The sequence below is a fragment of the Pipra filicauda genome, unplaced genomic scaffold (assembly GCF_003945595.2).
Source record: "Pipra filicauda isolate LSUMZ 115617 unplaced genomic scaffold, ASM394559v2 scaffold584_size286106_pilon, whole genome shotgun sequence".
NCBI classification, from domain to species: domain Eukaryota; kingdom Metazoa; phylum Chordata; class Aves; order Passeriformes; family Pipridae; genus Pipra; species Pipra filicauda.
Window position 1 is genome coordinate 109,957 of NW_024104736.1, and position 19,490 is coordinate 129,446.

At 38.9% G+C, this 19,490-nt stretch overlaps 1 protein-coding gene across 1 annotated transcript in view; it reads right to left on the minus strand.

Moving 5' to 3' along the window:
• Nucleotides 1-19,490, minus strand: part of GFRA1 (GDNF family receptor alpha 1) — a 147,380-nt gene that overhangs the window by 53,348 nt on the left and 74,542 nt on the right. Inside the window, exon 4 of the mRNA XM_027740032.2 lies at nucleotides 5,996-6,335. Within this exon, the coding sequence (XP_027595833.1) occupies nucleotides 5,996-6,335 (340 nt within the window). The remainder of the gene's footprint in view (nucleotides 1-5,995; nucleotides 6,336-19,490) is intronic.

Consider the following 19,490-nt stretch of genomic DNA (forward strand, 5'->3'; position numbering starts at 1 on the left):
CGTAAAGAAACTGTCTAGTTACTGCTTCTTGGAGCATAAACCCCCTGTGAGTGAGGCTCTCTTCATTGTTACAGCACAAAGCAAAGTGAAAGTTGGGTGCAGGAATAAGGCTGAGCCATTCTTCTAATTACAATATCCTTGCATCTTTCCTTCTTTCAGGGAAATGTCAATCACCCAACAAGCTTTTAATCTTCAAGACCCTCTTAAGCAGAACAGAGGGAGTATAAATGAGGGCTAGCCAAGCAGATCTTGGCACTGCAAAATGAGACCCATCTACACTTCAAGAGGGACAAAGCAGGCTTGTTTTACTGGATGTTGGGATTTTTTGATTCCAAAGGGATCTATGGACATATTATAAGGAGGAACTGCTTGATTACTTTTGAGTTTTATTCAGATGGAAGAAATTTTAAATTATCTTTGTTTACGAGCGGGAGGGAAGAGCAATATTCTGTCCATTTACTCTGCTAAAAGAAGACATTGATGTAATGAATCATATAAGGGACTAAAAGGGGAAAAAATTATATTATATTGCAGCATTTCCTATCTTTACTTTGCCTTTCTTGAAAGGTTTTTGCTTATTTTGCAGAGACTGCATTAATATTTTTTCCCAGGCTAGCAATTCCCCACACACATACTCCACTACACCATCATGTTTTCTCTGCAGAGCACACCAGCTTATTGCCCATCATTTTTGAATTTTCTGAACTGTCATCATTCCACAAATGTGGAGATTAGTTCATTAAAATTAATGAATACCTGGGTTTTTTTCACTTAAATAAATATGATACCTCTAGCAATAAAAACACATATGCACATATTTACATGCTTGTATATACCTATATTTATAAAAATCACTCTTCAAATTCAGGCTATGCTTATAAATGTGATGTGGGCTTTTGGGCATCAGCCAAAAGGTAGATTTACATTTTCTTCTGTCCCACTTGGTATTCTACAGACACAGGAGCTCTCCTGAGTCCAGAGAGCAGGGAGGATCTTCAAGTAGCCTGAGCTCAGGCTACCCTACTACACTGCAAGCATCCTACATCTACTGCAGGGTGAGTCAGGCAGCACACGAGGTTTTTCACCCACTCCCTGACTCAGTCTACAAACATACAATGTAGGCACAGCCTGCACACTGCTAGAAATCAAGAGTGTCCTTTTTTTGAATGTCCTTAACAGCATTACAAAAACTATGATGTTGTCCTGGTTTTGCATAACCACAGCAAACCAGTCATCCCAAGGGGCTGCCAAGAGTACTTTGAATGCCAAACTGATATAAATACCCTGGAGGGGCTCAAATCCAACTCCATTATACAGAACTGGACAATGCTACTGGGTCCTTCATGTAAATGTCCACCAAATGTACTCACAAAACACACAAAACTAGAGTCAGCCTGAGAGCGAGCAGTCAGGCTTTGTAGCTGGCCAAGTGAATTGTCATCCGTATAAGGTAGGAGGCTCAGAAAGGGAGGCAGCACCCATGTCCTCCCTCTCATTTGCTGAATTACAGATGATCACCGGACCATGGCAGGCTAGTGAGGGATGAAAAGCACAACATGCAGAGATGCAGGTGAGGAGGTGCCATAAGTGGCTGTAATAGATTTCAAACATGTCAGGGAGCCGGTGAAAGTCAAATAATCACTGGAAGATCTGGAAAGAGGAGATGAAAGGAGACTAAGCAAGCGGAAGAGGCAGGAGAAAAAAAAGTAAGGGAAAATAGTGGGAAAAAATGAAAGTCTAAGGATTAGAAAATTTTAAGAAAAGGGCATAATTCTTCTTCCCCTCTTCTATTTCCTCCCACACATCCCTCCAGCACACTCCTCTCTGCTACTTGTTAATGCTGTTAACTGAAGATGTCCCTCCTAACACAAGATGCTGGGTTCCCCCACTCCTACAGAAGGACAAAAAAGGTTGCCTGCACCTTTATAACATCTCATCATAGACTTGTCTATAGTGCTGAACCACGAGGGTGCAGGGTTTGCAGTCAGTAGGGTACTTGTTGCAGGAACAGCCCGTAAGTCTTACACAGAAAAGCCACTTTTACAAACAGGTTACAGATACAAAGCACTTGCAGATTTGCACATGCCTTATGAAAAAGGAGCACAGATACAGTGACTCCCTTTCCAAAGGTAAATTATCATTAAAAGTGTTCAACAGAATATCATGAAGGCAAATTATTTTCTTGTCAGGTTTCTTATGTTTTCAGGAAACATATCAAGCAGTTGAGCTTTTGTTCTAACTTTTACAGTGGATGAACTCTTCTATGCACTGACAACAATGTCTGCATATCTCACAATATTCTGATATTTGTAGAAGCAGATATCTTTCACACAGAATCGAATGGGTGGTTGCAACAGATAGGTAACCAGAAACTGGTCAAGAAGTAAGAACACACCAATGAAAGCAGATTTATAAAGATTTAGTTCTCTGGACGCACAATGCTGAAAATACCTTTCACTGTACTTTCAAGGAGATGACCTGTCTATTAAAACCTAATAGGGTATTTCATTATTATGCTTCAGACATCCCAGGAGGAGTTATTTAAATATATTATGCAGCCATTTTATTTTTTTTTCAGTAGCAAACAGCCAAAGACAGCAACATGTACTCTTTGAAGAAGTAAAGGCAAAACATTAAGAATTGTATTTTTTTTAGAAAGACAACAACAAAAACAACAGTCACCAAAAAAACTAAAACAACAAAACAAACAACTGTCTTCTGAAATTAGTTAAGAACTACTTTCTAGCTATTTCAGTTTCAAAAATGAGCCTCAGTGATTTGACCAGACACTTTGAATATAGTAATTGTGGAGGACAAGAAACATGATGTTACCAGTTTCTTTTATTAATAAAAAATGCTGCCCTTCTTTTCTGACCTTTGCAGCACATGACTGGATTGATACTGTTCTTTCAATAAATAATGGGTCTGTATCATTATCACTCTGGTCAGTGTCTTCTGAACATATCCAGGAAAGAGAGGAGGTATACAAATTCAAAATACAAAACAAAAAGACCAAATTAGTGACTCACAGTTTCATTACTCAAGCAAAATACTTCTTGAAACACTGTCAAATGTGATAGGGGCAAAAGTGAAGCACGCTGCCCTGCATTTAAAACATTTTCAAAACATGTCAGTCAGCTTTCTAAAGTTTAATTGTTGGTTGAAGTGATCAGATCAAGAGGTTCCTCAGAGGTTTATGCTATTCCAGGACATCACTGGTGTAAGTTATTGACAGCATATTGTTTTTCCTTAGAAGATTTGTTTATGTTCATAACAAAAAGGAACTCTAATGGCTTCTTTTTGTTCTCTGTTATTTTTTTTTCTTTTCTTTTCAGTGAGCATTGACAGACATGCCTGAGAGACTCTGATTGGTTTCAAAGCTGCATATGGACTGGGATACAAGCAGAGGCAGCAGAAAAATGATAATGAAAGTGAACCATTCAGTATTCTGATGAAGCTGAAAAATTAGGACTGTTTACTTAAGTCAAAACTTATTTGCATTTCCTGACATTTCTGGTCTGGTTTTCCCTCTATTAAGAGTTTATGTTATGTAACAGATAGATTAATGAATAAAAAATAAGCAAAGCATCCTGCCATTTCTGTTAGTGGCACCTGCAGCTTGGCCAAATCGCCCCTGCTCTTAACTCTGTTTCAAGAACAGATTCAGTTATATATATATATATATATATACACACACACATATACACATACATATATACACACACACACATGTATTTACACCAGGATAAGGCTTCTAAAGAGCATCCAATATGGAATACTTGTTTGCACAGGTCCAGGTGATATTTTATACAGATTATGGGCAGATTCAAATCTTGCATTTCTCAGGAAGCAGCATTCATAAAACATTTACTAATGTATTTCCAGAAAACCTTTAGAACTTTTTACCCCTTGTGTTAATCAGCATTATGAGAAGGCTTTAATACACATAATAGGCATGCAAATATAACAGTTTCTAAATTATATGGTTTTTCAGTAGGCAGAACATATTTTCAAATTATTCTGCCTTTTAGATACTCTGATTTCAAAATTAAATACAAGTTATCAGAGTGAGAATTACATACCTACTGACTGCCACTTTTAATTATTCTAAACATATCTGGAATTACTAGGAGGACTGATACTTATCAGTGCCAATGCTTTCAATAACAAGGAGGTCGTCTCCCATTTCTTTCCTCCCCTGCCTAAGTCTCTGGTTTCCTGTGGGACCAGGGGAACAAATCACCCTCATAGCCAGGTCTCACTGAGCCTTGGAAGAGCCCAAATTTTTTAATTTCAGCATTTTAAAGCAAAAGCCACAGGAGGAACCTACAAAGAAATCCATTTTCATCCCAGTGCTGGCTGCAACTTCAGTAGAGATTTTACCAAGCCTTCTTCTGCAACATTGCAATGGAGAAAGCACACCAGATTCGTTAAATTAAACAAAATGCCATTAAAAACTTAGCTGCTGAGACAACATTAGATCAAAGCTGACAAAAGAAAAACACAGTCATGAGAGACATAACAGTATTAATTTAACAAATTAATTCCTGAACACTACAACCTGAATAACCGGGACACATCTCCAATTTCACTGGCATTGTAACACATTGGTAGTTTGGAAGAAAACACAGTAAAGATACTGTAACTCTACTAATTAACAGGGCCTGTGTATAGGGAAGGCAATATATATAAGCAAACATATTAATGGTACAACATGGAAATGGAAAATGGATTGTTCTAGGCTACGTGCATCCAGCTTTCATTAACTGCAACAGCATCAGCTACGAAGGTGCTGAATGCAAGCCACTGGGCTGAAATGAGAACCCTGCTCTGAGTTAAATCTGCTCTTATTGCGGTCAAAAGGAAACTGCCTCCAGATTTCCCTGTAGCCATCAAGGGCAGGGCGCTGCTCAACTCTTCACCTCTGAACAACACGCGGGCATATCTGAAGTGCTACAGCTAAAAGCTTAAGACCAGCAGGAGATCTCATAAACAAACTTCAAAGTAAATATTTTACCAGGCACAAGTAAATGCTTATTAAGATTTATATCATATCTTCAGCGTCCTTGACATTTTACAATAGTGTTTATCTCCTTGTTTGCTAATTCACAGAATTGGATAAGCTACAAGAAATTTACACATTACAAATGAGCAGGATTCTTGGGCATGACTTCATAAATATGACATTAGCACAACGCTCTAATATAAACATAAACAATACTAAGTAGGACTAAAGCATTTCCTAAGAGCAGAGGAGGTCCTGTATGCCACTGAATAAGTGCTGTGTTACAACCTGCAGGGACTCAATGAGGGCAAAAGGACCCAGTTTGTCCAGTGGAGCAGTGCTCTGCACTGCCTCTCTGTCCTGAACACACAGAGCAAAGGGGCTGGGAATTAGGTCAGTGAATCAATGAGCCCCAGTTGCAACAGCCCAGCACACTTCTCAGGGGAGGGGAGATAAATTTCAAGACTAAAACAGCTCCATGAAGATTCCAGGAGTTCTGTCTATAAATGCGGACTCCTTTTTTTCCAATGAAGAAAAAACCCAAGTCTATGCATTGTGACCATTTATAAAGTCCAACATGAAGCTTATATTCCCAGTTATTAGTGCTCACATGCACAATGAAAATAAATCCCATTATAGTGAAAAATTCTATTTTACCTGGTCATTAATGGGACATAGAAATCAGTCTCAGACATCATTTCATAAAAACACCTAATGTTTCCAACAAAAATCTGTAAAAATTAAACTGGGGGTTTAAAGACTTCTCCGTAATGCGAGGGAGTAGCTGTGAACCGTTTTGGAGAAGGCACACACTGTAAGCAAATGCAGGCTTTTGTTACTCTGTTAAGGATGTCAGTAGCATTTGCTTTCTTCCTTGACTCATCCTTTTTCTTAGTGGATACTGTGACCCTTAGTCCTAGCAAATCCATCAGTACCAAAAAGTTCTCTGTGGTACCTCATTAATCACTCCCCTGCCATGTGCTATCTTACCTGCAGATGTAATTCTTCTTGCAGGATTCTTGTAAATTCAGGCAGTTTGGTTTCTCCCTGTCCTCATATGAACACACAGGAACAATAGTCTGCCGTCTCCTTTCTGTACAGGCTACGTCTCGACAGGAGCAGAAGAGCATCCCATAGCTGTGCTTTGGGGGGACTTTGTCAAAAAATAGCCGGAGGGCCTTATGACACTTCCGCTTGTTACAGATTTCATTAGACGTGCTGCTGGTGCAGGGGGTTATGTAAGCAGATCTGAACCTCTTGCAGGTATCATTTAGGTTGCAAGCTTTTGCTGCATCCAAGCAATTGTTCCCCTTTGAAAGTACTGGCTCCACTAGAAAAAACAACACAACAGCAGTGAGAAATGCGTCACATTTATACTGTGCTTTGATGTTTGTGGTTATTTCACTGTTCATGAGATCCTCAATACACATACTTGTTACATACAAAACTTTCAGTGTCAGAAACTGCAACCAGTCCTTATGTTTCTCAGGGTAATGGTTTAAGCGAACAAGAGCACAGGCACGCGTTAAGGTCAGAATGCTGGCAAATAAATGACAAATATTCTGGGCAGGCTGCACTTCATCTTCCTTGTAGCAGACATGCAGGATGAATACCGGGTAAGACTTGGTCTCACTAAACAGCCATTAAAATCTGAGGTAAATTGGAAGGGATACGTTTGCCCATTGCACAAGAACACAGTGAGAACGTGGGCTTCTAACTCTGGTTTTGTAAAGCTCTGACATTTGTAATTTCTCCCTTGAACAAGTTAAATGATGTTCTGTGTCTACCCCAGGTAACAACATTTAAATGTAATCTGTGTACTTTGCAGAATGTAAAAGCTATGTGCCCATTATTACAGTTTTTGAGGTATGAGAACAGCTCACCCAGACAGAAAGGAAATCAGGTGCAGCCCCACGACTGGAAGCTCTCTAAAGCCACCCACAAGGCCTGCAAGCTCCATGCTTAGGTAAAAACACTGCTATAATGTCTATAGATGCCACCTGAACCCTGGTACATTTATGAAGTTTACAAGCTTTGAAGAAGCTGACACAGAATTAACAAGTGACTGTGAAAGAAACATTATAAAACAAGGAGTGTCTCTTTCTCACACACACACATGCACACACTACAAGAAGTTACAGGAAAAATTAAACTCAGATATAATTTAAGGCTATAATTACGCTTTTAATTTTGCAATACATTACCCAGATATTATAACCCAATAGATCCTTTGCTTGAAAATGAAGGCAACTGGCATTAGATTGCAAAATTCAATTAAGAATAACCATAATGCTGCTTTGGATATTAGGAAAGCCAACATCACAGACCCAAAAAAATACATTAACTTCCCACTGCTACAGAATTTGCAAGCTGAACAAAACAGTTTTCAAATATCTAAAATCTGCTGCAACTTCTTAGGGGGGCTGGCCAAAGATAAAACACTTCAAACATTTTAAAGCTCTAAGTTCCTCTTAAAGCTTTTTCTTCCTAGATCTTCCACCTCTACCCAGAAACTTAGTCCCAGGTCCTTCTACAACTCAGTGCCACTCATCCCCATTCTCCTACCACTCTGCCTTCCATTTCCAGATCAGGACATTGACCATTTCTCTTTTTCCATGGCAGGAAAAGATGATGCAGCTTGGCTGATGTGTTGCACTGAGGTTCTGCACTTGTTTGAACATACTGTACCCACGATGGGCCTTGGCTGCTCACACACATTTCACATTATACAAATATATCACCTACGTCCCATGCATCTCACCTACCCAAAAATAACACAAAGCATAAGTAGCATTAGATTTGTGTTTCACTCCAGCAATGTGCTGTAACTGTGTTCAGGGGTTTGTACATTTAACCTTTGTGCATTTAACATTCACACTCCAAGTCCTTCCCAATCTCAGCTGCTTGCACAATAAACTGCAACTTTTTCCTTATGTTCATAAATTACAGAATTATAAACATGCAACATTTGACTATAAATTAACAGAGCCAAGCATTTTTTATAATAGCAGCCTACAACAGTTTAAGCAACACCGCACGCAGAAGAGATGAGATAGCCAAAATAGAACCCTCTCATAAAATTGTAACATTTTTATGTAAAACACTGTACTACATTAGCATACAACTAAAATCTTAACTATGAACTTCCAAAGTTTTTTTAATACAGTATATAGAATTATATGTTTAGTACAAATATAATTACTATGTAATCTGCAGGGCATATAATTAGGCAATATATGAATAGTACATGCTAATTACAATGTGATTGCACAGTAATTACATGGTTATTTGTGCCTCGGAGTCAACTGCTGAATTCCCCTCTTTAAAACAAAATTCTGTGGAAGAGCTCCAGATGGGGTGCTGCAAAATGAACAGACACCAGCTTACCGTATTGATATATGCTGCTACAGAATTAAAAAGCACTCTTGAGTATGAGCACCTCAAAAATCAAAAGGGACAGGTTAATCAATTTTTTTTAAAAGGTAGAACATAAGCCAAATCACTGACAATGCAAGGAGCAGTGAAAGCTGTCTTGGATGAAAGTTGAATTAGGTGCAAATTGTTCAAAAACAATAGTTATGCATATTCGTATCTGTCATCCAATTTATATCTGTCCAAGACCCTCATTCCTCTACGTGTCAACTCTGAACAGAGATCAGTTTTTTGGAGGTTTTGGTTTTTTAAACTAGCCCTGGCCGTAATATGCCACTTGCCTTTTCTGTTTGATACACACGTCCCTAGCTATTGTTTCTGGCATATTTGTCATCACATTTTACAAATTATTTTCACCTTTTAAAACCAAGACTAACTTACAACATATAAGAGAGATGCATCAATTGCATTTGAATTAAAACAGACTGTCTAAACCAACTCATTAATATCACCTTCTCTTAAGCTTTTAAATCATGTTTTAATGAAAAATTTACAATCTAGAACACACTTTATTTTAATTGCAAAAGTGCAACATAACTATTCCTAAGTCCTGTGGTAACTACAAACAGTTAAGAATACGGGGAGTGTTTCTGAGGATTACTTATGCAGCAGTAATATATAAGGTCAAAATTTCATCCAGCTTCTGTTCTGCAAAGCTTAAATTATTAAGACAGGCAGCAGTTTGGCTCTTAACAGGTACTGCCTACTTTAAAAGCAAACGGATCTAATCCAGAGCCACTTTTCCTGCCAGAATCCTTTGGGAAAGGTTTGTATAAGGAGATCCTTTCTTAGTTCCCCCCTCTCTTGGGGCACTTGGATACGGATTGAGGGCAGTCAGGGCAGCAGCCTGGGACAAATAACGATTTCTTCCCACTGCCATTTCCCAACCCAGAGCTTCCCCTCTCCCAAGTCTGCTTTGCCTAGGCCAATTCTGCAAATCTCTGCCAAACCATGCAGCTCTCCACTCCTGCCAAATCACTGCAGACTCCAAGGGAAGTTACTTCCAGGCAGGTAGTAAGTGATGCCTCATGGCTGTGTGCAAGGCACTGGTTCTCGCCTGTGGCACAGGGTCCAGGAGAGCTGATGTGGAATTCCCAGGATGCTGCCTCCCAGCAGACACCTCCAGTAGCTGTGAGCCATGGATGCTGCCCTGATGGGGTGCAGGCAGAGGCACGGTAGAACACTGCCAGAGCCAGGAGCTGCTGCCTTGGTGGGAAACCAGCAGCTCCCAACAGCCAAAGCATTAGGATGCCTAAACCCACCCTCCTACCAGGCACAACTCTGGAGCAGCAATCACTGGCTTACTGAGTTATTTCTACATTCATCACCAGCTCACAGCCCTTCTGCTGCACATGGAAGACATGCAGGCAAGGTGACAAGTTTTACTGATGAAAAAGCAGTCCTTGTACTACAGCACAGGGTGTAACCACTTCAGTGTTTGTTATCTCCTGAATCTCCCCACCCTGGCCCAACATTGCTACAGCTGCAGCACTCCTGGATTCAATCTCCAATATGACCACTAAAAGAAGCCAGCCAAATGCTCCAGTCTTTTATCCAGAGATGTTTCTAAAGTTATAATACGGTTTCCTCTGCCCTATTTGATCTTCCTTATGCTTCACACTCTTTCACAGTCTCTTCACCTTAATCTTTCATCTTCCTTGCATCTCCATTTCTATTTCATTTCTTCACCTACTGTGCCTTTGGCTGTCTCCTCAACTCCAGATAACCCATGCCACAGTGCACAGGAAGGGATTCCATGGATACTGGGAGTTTCTTATTTCTGCTCCCAGTAGACAGAAGGAGCACAAGGACTATTAGTTGTTCTATAAGATTCTTATTAAACAGCAAAATGGACACTTAGTTTTCAATTTTCTTACAGCACATGAAAAGCAATTTACTGAGGTTGTCATTAAAATTACCATTACTATTTGCAAGTAATTAGCATTGGTAGGTTTTCTAGTAGATTTAGTGAAGGGAATGCTATAAAAGAGAGCGATAAATGTTAATGTGATGGAAGGCAAAATTACAAAGTGATAGAGGTGACCACATGGGTATGGGCCTACTCCAACACAGGTGCAGAATATGGCCTACAGGAACCAAAAACTGACCAGAATTAAGAGGGGAGCCATGATCCCACTTTAACAAAAGTGCTGCTATGGGGTTCAACAAAGTACTCTAGCTTTTTAAAAAGAGCAGATTAAAAAACAAGGAAAGCATAAAAAATATTGTCATCTGCCTTTTAATGCATTAAAATAAATTATCATTTTCCTGGTCAAACTATTTCTAATCCCAAATGGTAGAGAAAAATCCCGAGATTGATACACATAGTATTATTCTGAAGTTCTACCTGTCTTCTGCTCAGTATTAGAACAGCCAACCTACTTCAAACTTTTTGCATAATCATAATAAGCAGATGCCTTAATTTGTAAATTGAAGCTAATATATTATCAGCTATAACCAGGGCGTTCAGAGTACTACCAAATATGCATGCTGAAATTAAAGTCGATGGCACCAAGTGACAAGGATGAGCCTGACTCCCGTGTGCCTGTGAAGGGTACAACCAAGGCTACAGCAACAAACAGACCTGAAAAACAAAACTGCCTGAACTGAGACTTAAGGTTCCTGAAACCAAAGCTGGAACATTTTACATTCCTGATGAGTCATAAGTCTTTGATCACACAAATTCCACAGGTCTCTAGAATTCTTTTCTGAATACACCCATAAATTTACTTGAGGAGGCAAATACTGCCTCCTGTCCAAATCATACAGAGATCAAGAACATTTACATTGCTTAGCATGAACCAACAAGCATGATTTGGATGTGTTCATTTACCATGTTGTTTTTGTAAGTGTTTAGCTACCATGTTATGCAAAGTCTTTGGCAACACACCCTGGCCTTTGTTTTTATGAGACTCCACTAGTGAGTCATCAGTTGGGATCTTGCAGACTTTGGGTTCAATGCCTTCCATGACCTGGAGACTCAAAAATGCCGTTCCCATTTCCCAGAAGGGCTCTCAGACCATCTCACTGCAGCGTGTTCTCAAGAAGGTGCACAGGAAATGGTATATATTGCAAAACAAAGAGAGAGTAAGATGCTTTAGCCCAAGAATGACAGCTCTCCCTGGGAGGCAGATTGCTGGGTTCTGGCCTGCACCCAGGAAAGAGAGTTACTTCTCTTACAAGAGCAATGACTGGAAACCAGGATTGCCTCCCTGAAGAAGACTCCCTTAACTCTAAGCTTGCAAAGGCATGATCCCACTTGTACTCTCTACTGCTAATCCCTCCTAAAAATACATAACCCTTTCTATACTCCATCTCATGCCTGCCCTTCCAGATCAAGCTACTGCCAAACCCACATGGTACCTTCCCAGGCTTTCTGATATCCTGCAGAGATGAGCCGAGAGCAAAGACATCTAACTTCCTCAGTGACTATTCTGATCACTAACTTAATTACCAGAGCACCATAATATCTTCTGCTAGGTGCCTACTGAAAGAAGAGTGGTTGTCTAATCCCAGAGTGGTTGTCTAATCCCAGGAGCATACACTGACTGCTGCGTGGGCAGGTGCACCTGCTTGAGGCTGTGAATCCGGCTTCTCAGGTCCCAAGTCTTCCAACAAAGCTCAGTTTCTGTATTTCTGCATATCTTTGACCAGACCAGGTAACTTAAGCCCTATCCAATGTGGCCTTGAACACTTCCAGGGATGGGGCACCCACAATTTCACTGAGCAACTGTCCCAGTGACTCATGTCTCTTACAATAAAGAATTTGTTTATTTTTTGTTTGTTCGTTTGTTTTTAACACAGTTTTCTCTGCGTATTTTATGAGGATCTTGCTCAGGTTTTTAGGTATCACCTGGAAGCAGAGACTCCTGACTTTTAGGTGGATAAATATATCTCTTGGTCCTACAAGTTTAGTTCTACTAATGAGGCCACATGCTCTAAATGCTGCATTTTGCATTGCCCAAGTTCACCGCTGCATCTGAGTTCTAATACTCGGCAGGGCTCTTGTTGCCATTTAGACTTAGATCCTGATACCTTTAGTTGACTATTTCCTATTGCATTTCATTGACATTGCAGATAAAGGTTGCAAGAAATTGCAACTCCTATGCTGGGTATGTTTTGATGAAAAAGGGGAAAAGTTATGTCTTACTATGTCCTTTGATACTTTCATTCTTTTCTGGGGACAAATGAGGAAAGGCTGAGCTCTGTGGGTTGGCTGAGGGACATCAACTCAACTTGCAGGTTATGTAACAGGAAAGTCTTATAACCCTACAGTGATCTGGTTTAAATTTTTGATCCATGAGAGCAGGGAGGGAGAGGAAACCCTGCTCCCCAGTGTTAACAACATTGTGGTATGCTGCTGAAATTCTGTCTTCACTCACACAAGTCTCCTGATCTATCACCTTTAATTTCTGCTACAAATCTAACGGAAGATTATGCCAGTATCCCTAGTTTTCCACATGGCACTGAAGACAGTAGCTGTACATTATATTCATGCCAGCACAGTTCAATCTATTTTATTCACTGGAGTTATTCTGAATTTTCAATAATCTGTCATGGATTTGACTCTTTAAAGCTACTTATACTTCTGTCTAAAGTATCTCACTTAGGAAGCAGAAATGCCTTAATAAAATCAGACACTGCTAAACAAAGAAACTAAAGTTGTTACAAACTGATCCAGTCACTGTTTATCACATTACTGCACCAATTATTTCAGTTCTACCCTAAAGAGTTTTAAGGTGTAAAGATCATTTTAATCTATCTACACTGCACTAGCAGTAGGGATGGATCACACATGACTGGGACCATGTACAGCATACATTTTTTTCTGGGGGAGTCAGTCATTCCATATACAATTCATGCTCTGTACTGAGTGAGAGGCTGGGTTTGTGATGTGGAAGGCTATCACCACAGTTTCAGCTGATTTCTTCTAATTAATTTCCCTTTAAAATATTCTAAGTGTAAATGTGTTACTGCACATGCTACCGTGTTATACAGTTCAGTATTTTATTACCAGCTAAATATTAAGTCAACAGAATTAAGAAAGAACCAGCAGACACAGAAATACAGAATAAATCTGTGAAAATATTCAATCCTACACGGTTGCCATGAGAAGAGATTTACTGCACACAAGTTCTCAAGACACAGTGAGGGACTGTTTTGCCAAAGTCATGCCAATTTACAGGGCAACTTTCAGCATTTCTTTTTATTACTACAGAATTGAATTCACAACTTGTTTCCTCTTTTCCTCAGACTTGATTAATTACCATATTAACATAACTACTGTTCTCCTGCTTATAATGGGCTCCCTCTAAAGTGCTGCCCCAGCAAAATAAACCAGGAGAAAGCTTCTAGCTCTTTGCTGTAGCATTGCAATCCTTTCTAATCTCACTATTTTTCAAATTTATGTTCCATTCCAATAAAGCTTGTGTGAATATTATAGCAAATCAGATAATACAAGGTTATGACCCTTGTAATTGATCTTTCAAGGTTCTTTTTTCCTTCTTTTCCAGTTGACGTGGTAAAAATCACATTTAGCTGTGCTTGTTGACACTTGAGAATTCACTTTGTTGGTCATATACACTGTTCCAGAGAGATCACATTACATAATGATGTATTTCTAGTGCTTTATTTCTTCTATACCTACAACCCCATTAAGCTGTAAGCAAACCTCCTGTGGGGCTGTAAGACTACAAGTATCAAGGGGGCAATGCTCCCATCCTGCTCAGAGGGAGCATAGCTGCAGGAAGTATTATGTGAGGATACAGGGTTAAATATTAGCTACTACTTTAAAATATTTTCAAATAAATAAAAGCAGTTTAAAATAAAAAAATAAATTTTCACTTGTAGAAAAATACATATTTAAATGAATCAGACCATGTATGCCAGCACTAGAAATCAGGTTTCTAAAGCAATAGTTTTCACATGACCACTGGAATAAAGTGATTAATTGGACTGTCTCAGTAAATGCAATCATTACACTTTTAATTAACCTTTTCAACCTCTTACACCTATTCGTTTTGTTATGCATTAGATTTTTACAGTTTTCCAGTTATTATGCTTGACTACACTTAAAACAATGCAGAGTTCTGTTAGAAAGATAAGAAAAACAATTGAAACAGTTCTTACTGTTCTTAACAGGAAAATACCACTGATACTGTCATCATCAGGGTGGTTATAAATCAGGTGGGTGACAGACATTCTGAACTTTGTGGCTGTGTTCCCACCTAATTTTTGTTTTGGCAGCACACTGTTATTTAATGGTTCTGGCTACCAGGAAACTAGCTTTTGAAAATTCTTTCTCAACCTAGTTATAATTACTCCATATAAATCATACAATGATCAATTATAATAATCTTGGCTTCATCCATTATTTAAACTTAGCATTTGAATCTACACAGCAGGAGTGCAGGAAATTCCAAAGTCCCTTCGCTGCTCGCTAACAACTGCTTTACTCCTGAAGCCATGCCAGTTACAGAAAAGAAGGGGCCAGACATGCTCTTAGCTATGACACTGGAACCTGAAATAACCACAGATTTCAGATAAGGAAGGTTTTTTGCCTCTGAATATAGTATTTTTTGTCTAACCACACTACCTTCCAGTTGGTGAAACAAAATTCAACATGAGATTTTGCTCTTTACAAATCAGAGGATTTCTACGCTGACAGCACAGTATTATCTTATTTTAAAATGGCCTGGACTTTTCTCTTATAGATGCTTACAAACACATTTGTATACACGTGTATATGTACATAGAATGTTTCAATACTTCAAGTCCCATTTCACAAACTAGCTACTTAGGTATTTATTAATCAGCATGAGAAAAAATCAAAATGCTTTTGACTAACTTAAGTCTGACTCTAAGATATCTGAGCTCAGTGTGATATGAATGATAAGTCTGATGGAAGAAACTTAAATCAACTTTCACAAAGGCTCAAGCAAAATTTTCAAATATTTTTCAGAAAAACTTCAGAATTATAACTGGATTTTGAAACAGTAACAAGGATTTTTAGAGCTATTTAATAAACTATGTATTTTTGGTTATGCAAAATATTAAGCTTCTTATTATCACTTTCTGGTACCTTGTCCTATTACAGTCTCAGCCATAATATATGCTATTACATGTAAAGAGAGTGTCTGTTTTGAGGTTTAATATTTTTAAATTTTCAACACATATGCAGTCTTTCAACTGCATGCCAAGAATGGCTTTATCAATAAAGCAATATTTTTCTGGTTTACTTTTTTCATTTCATTAAACCATAAAGCTGTTAAAATGTGGGAAGTGAACATGGAGATAGTGCTAGGATACATTCAAAGAAACAAAGTGGTGCTTTTGCACAGAATCACACTTTTTCTTAGCATCAAAAGAAAGCATAATAGGGAAAGAGGTCAAAGGTGGGAATGTCAATACTGTCTGTTACAACAGGAAAAGGGCTGAGAAAGTCCTTCACTTAGAACTATCAGTGTACTTACAAACGGGCAGAACTCGAACACCTGGAACAAAAATATAAATCCCTATGTCCCAACTTGGCCAATCACATGAAATTTGTCCATGGACAGGATAGAGTAAATGTTCAGTAATGGTGCATAAGCAAAAATTAATGGGTGGGATTTTCAATTTTTTAAAAAATAAGGGGCACATATGACCCACAGCAACCCTTTTCACAAGATATAAAGTCTTCCTTGGTAGTCTAACTGGGAACTCCACGTAGCTCATCAGATAGATAAATGCACAGTGGAGTAGCCAAGGAACTTGTCTGTGCTTCTCAGCTAAATCTGCTGAAAGCCCCCTGAATTTTGCAACATTTAGATTCAAGTGGACAAAGGAGACATCAAGGAAGGAGAGCTTGTCAAGGGCAGGAGGGAAATTCTAGAAATGCAAGATGTCATATGTGATAAAGCAAGTATTCTTGTTTGACCTTAGAATCACAAGGTTGCAAGAGATTTCGCTAGATAATCCAAGTTCCTGCCCAACAGCAAGATCAGCTACACCAGAACAAATCTTGACAAGTCCATAGGACCAGAAGGTGTGCGTGCAAAAGTGCTCCTCATAGGTCTTGGTGATCAGGGGAACTTTCGGATGGCTGGAGTAATCCAAAGGTCACAAGTATCTTTAAGAAGGGCAAACAGAAGGATACAAGGATATCAACCCAACCTCAGTTGCAGAGATGATTACTGAGCCAGCCCTCCTTGATTCCATATCCAAGCACATAAAAGTGATGAAAAAACAGTCAGCATAGTTTTATCAAGGTAAAATCAGTCCTGACTGCCTTCTGGGTTACGATGACTGCTTCAGTGGATAGAGGGAGAGCATGTGTCACTTTATGTTGACTTTAACAAGCCTTTTGATACAGTCTCCCATATTAATCCTTGTGGCCATACTGGAAAAAGAAGATCTTGGGTAGGAGGACTAGAGGGTGGAAACTGGCCCTGCTCTGAGTGGGACCTCAGTGACCTCTAAAGGTCTCTTTCCACTTTAATCATCTGCTTAATCTATGCTCTAACCTGTTTTTCAATAGCTCCACAGCCTCTCCCAACAGCTGTCCAGTATTCTCAATGCATCCATTAATGTTTCTTTCATGGTAAGTAATCTATCACTTTCTGCAACATAATCCCCGTTTTCTTCCTAAATTTACAACTTTTCTCTTAACAATGGGTTTTTAACTTCTTGAAAACTCTCATTCTCCCATCACTCTACTCATCTTTTAAGTTAGTCCCCCCGATCTTCTTCCTTCACAACATAAGTCATGTTTTCTAGATATTTAAACTTGCATTATTTTATTCTCAGATTTGGAAAAAAAAATAGAGATTACAAAAAAGAAAAGAAAAAACCAAACAAAACAAAAAACCAACAACAAAAAAAAACCAAGCAAGCAAACCATTGACCAAGAGTTTCTGTACAAGTTGTACTCAGGAGATTGCTACAGACAGACAAAACCTGTTAATTCAGGAGTTGCTGAAGCATAGCTTACTCCAGCCTCAAGCAATACCAGTGTAGGTAGGGATGGTTTACACGCATTGACTGTCTACTGCAGGAGTATATATTAGCTTATCTTTGACAGCAGCTTGCTCCTGATGGCTATAACCTGCAAAAAATAGTCAAAGTATATAAAACCTTAGTAGAAAAATTATCCTGCTTATTCTGCAGTATTACTCTTTCAGAAGGAAAATCAAGAGAGGACAGTGAGCTAGAGAAGTGATTGTGAATCGAGTCTGACAAGAGCAGCTGATGGGATAAATCAGGAAACATTTAAAAGCAAAGAGTAGGGAAAGATTCTCCCCAACATAATAAGAGGAAAGCTCTACCTTCTCTAGATGAGATGTCTCAGTATCATGACAAAAATTCACTAGCACAAGTAAAAGAAGAGGTTAAAACCACAGTAAAGGCAGCAGTGACAAATACAGGGCTGTCATGGGCAGACACTCAATTAGTGACAGCAGGATCAGAGGTGGGGCAGAGGGTGCCATCGTGGCAGTGGAGAGAGCAATAGCGTGAGAGAACAGCAAAAGCCACAGCAGCTGTGGAGGCACCAAATCACCCCCCTTTTTCCTGCTGCCAGTGAAAACCATTTGGGGCAATTATCTGGCCTATCGACCAAACAATATGAGCCTCATTCCACTAATCCACCACCAGATGCTCTTCTTTTCTCTATCAGCTGGTCCCAATGAAATCCTGTTGAATACAAATAAATTCACCATAATGTGAAGACGGCAGCTCTGGTAACTCTTGTCTATTCACAGATTTGCTTACGTGAGCATCGCTCACTATGTTGCTGCTGCTTTCATCGTAAGTCTCGTTGCTGAGACTTCAAGAGCCAGAGACCAAGAAGATGTGTGCATTGAGGCAGGTGTACTTAATGGATCAAGGGAAAAAAGATACTTTGGAAATAAGTAACTTAAATAATACTGCCTTAGAGATTTAATAATGATTATGATGGTCCCTATCCTACTGTGTACCCAGAAGATAATGCAGTACAAAATGAAGGTGAAGCAGCTGCGTATGATATATATCACTTACCTCCAATGCAAGAGGGTTTATTAACTTGAGATAATTATGCTATTTAATAAATTCCACCACACTAATAATTAGACCATTGCCTACTTTACACTCTGAATTACCTTTCACTTTCATTTATACCACATACAACAATGTGGCAATAGAAAGCTTCTTTCTGTTTTGTCTTTAGCGTTCTTGGCTTTCCCCTGTTCCCTGCAGATCCCTCTCCCTGAGCTAGTCTGGCCCTGAGCTAATCTGGTTTACCTTTACTCAGCTCTTATAAGTGTCCAATGTCTCTTTTTTCCAAATGTGAAAATGTGGTTCTTTCTGAAAAAAGGCAAGGAGGAAATAAATTATTTTGACTTAATTGTTAACTACATAGCATGTGTGCCTCTTTTTTGAGGTGCTGCCCCCATGCCTCAGCTGTTAAGTGTTCAGTCTGAAGTCCACTGAACACAATATTTTGACTTTCGTTTGCTTTAAAAAGCTCTGAATCCAAGTTTTATGCCCTAATTTATGGGCATTAAATGTCCTTAAATCCATTCAAACCAACTAAGCATTTGATTAAGTGCTATAGTGAACTGGGCATCAGCTTACATTCTCCTTGGCTCCATTTTTTAACTCTAAAACATATATGGAATGTATTGGCTTTTATTTTGTGGACACGCTTACAATACGTAAATATATTTGACACCTATGACTGCACACGTACACAGAAGAAAACTAAAAGCAACTAAAAGAGAAAACCAGCGTTGCAGCAAAATTAATTATTTCAACACTGAAATACTTAAATAAAATGAATGTCTTCCTAATTAGTGACGAGTGATCCTTACTAAGTAAAATGAAAACACTATTTACATTTAAATAGTCTATTTTATTCAGAGTCACTTCACACACATGCACACTACTGAATTGCAGCCAGTTCTGGAGTGGAGAATAATAACTATACAGCACCAGTAGCACTGTCCAAGAGGCACTAGAGGGACATGGATAAGAGATAAATCAATAGTGTATAATACTCCTGTAATCAAAACTATAACATTTATCCAAGTTACTT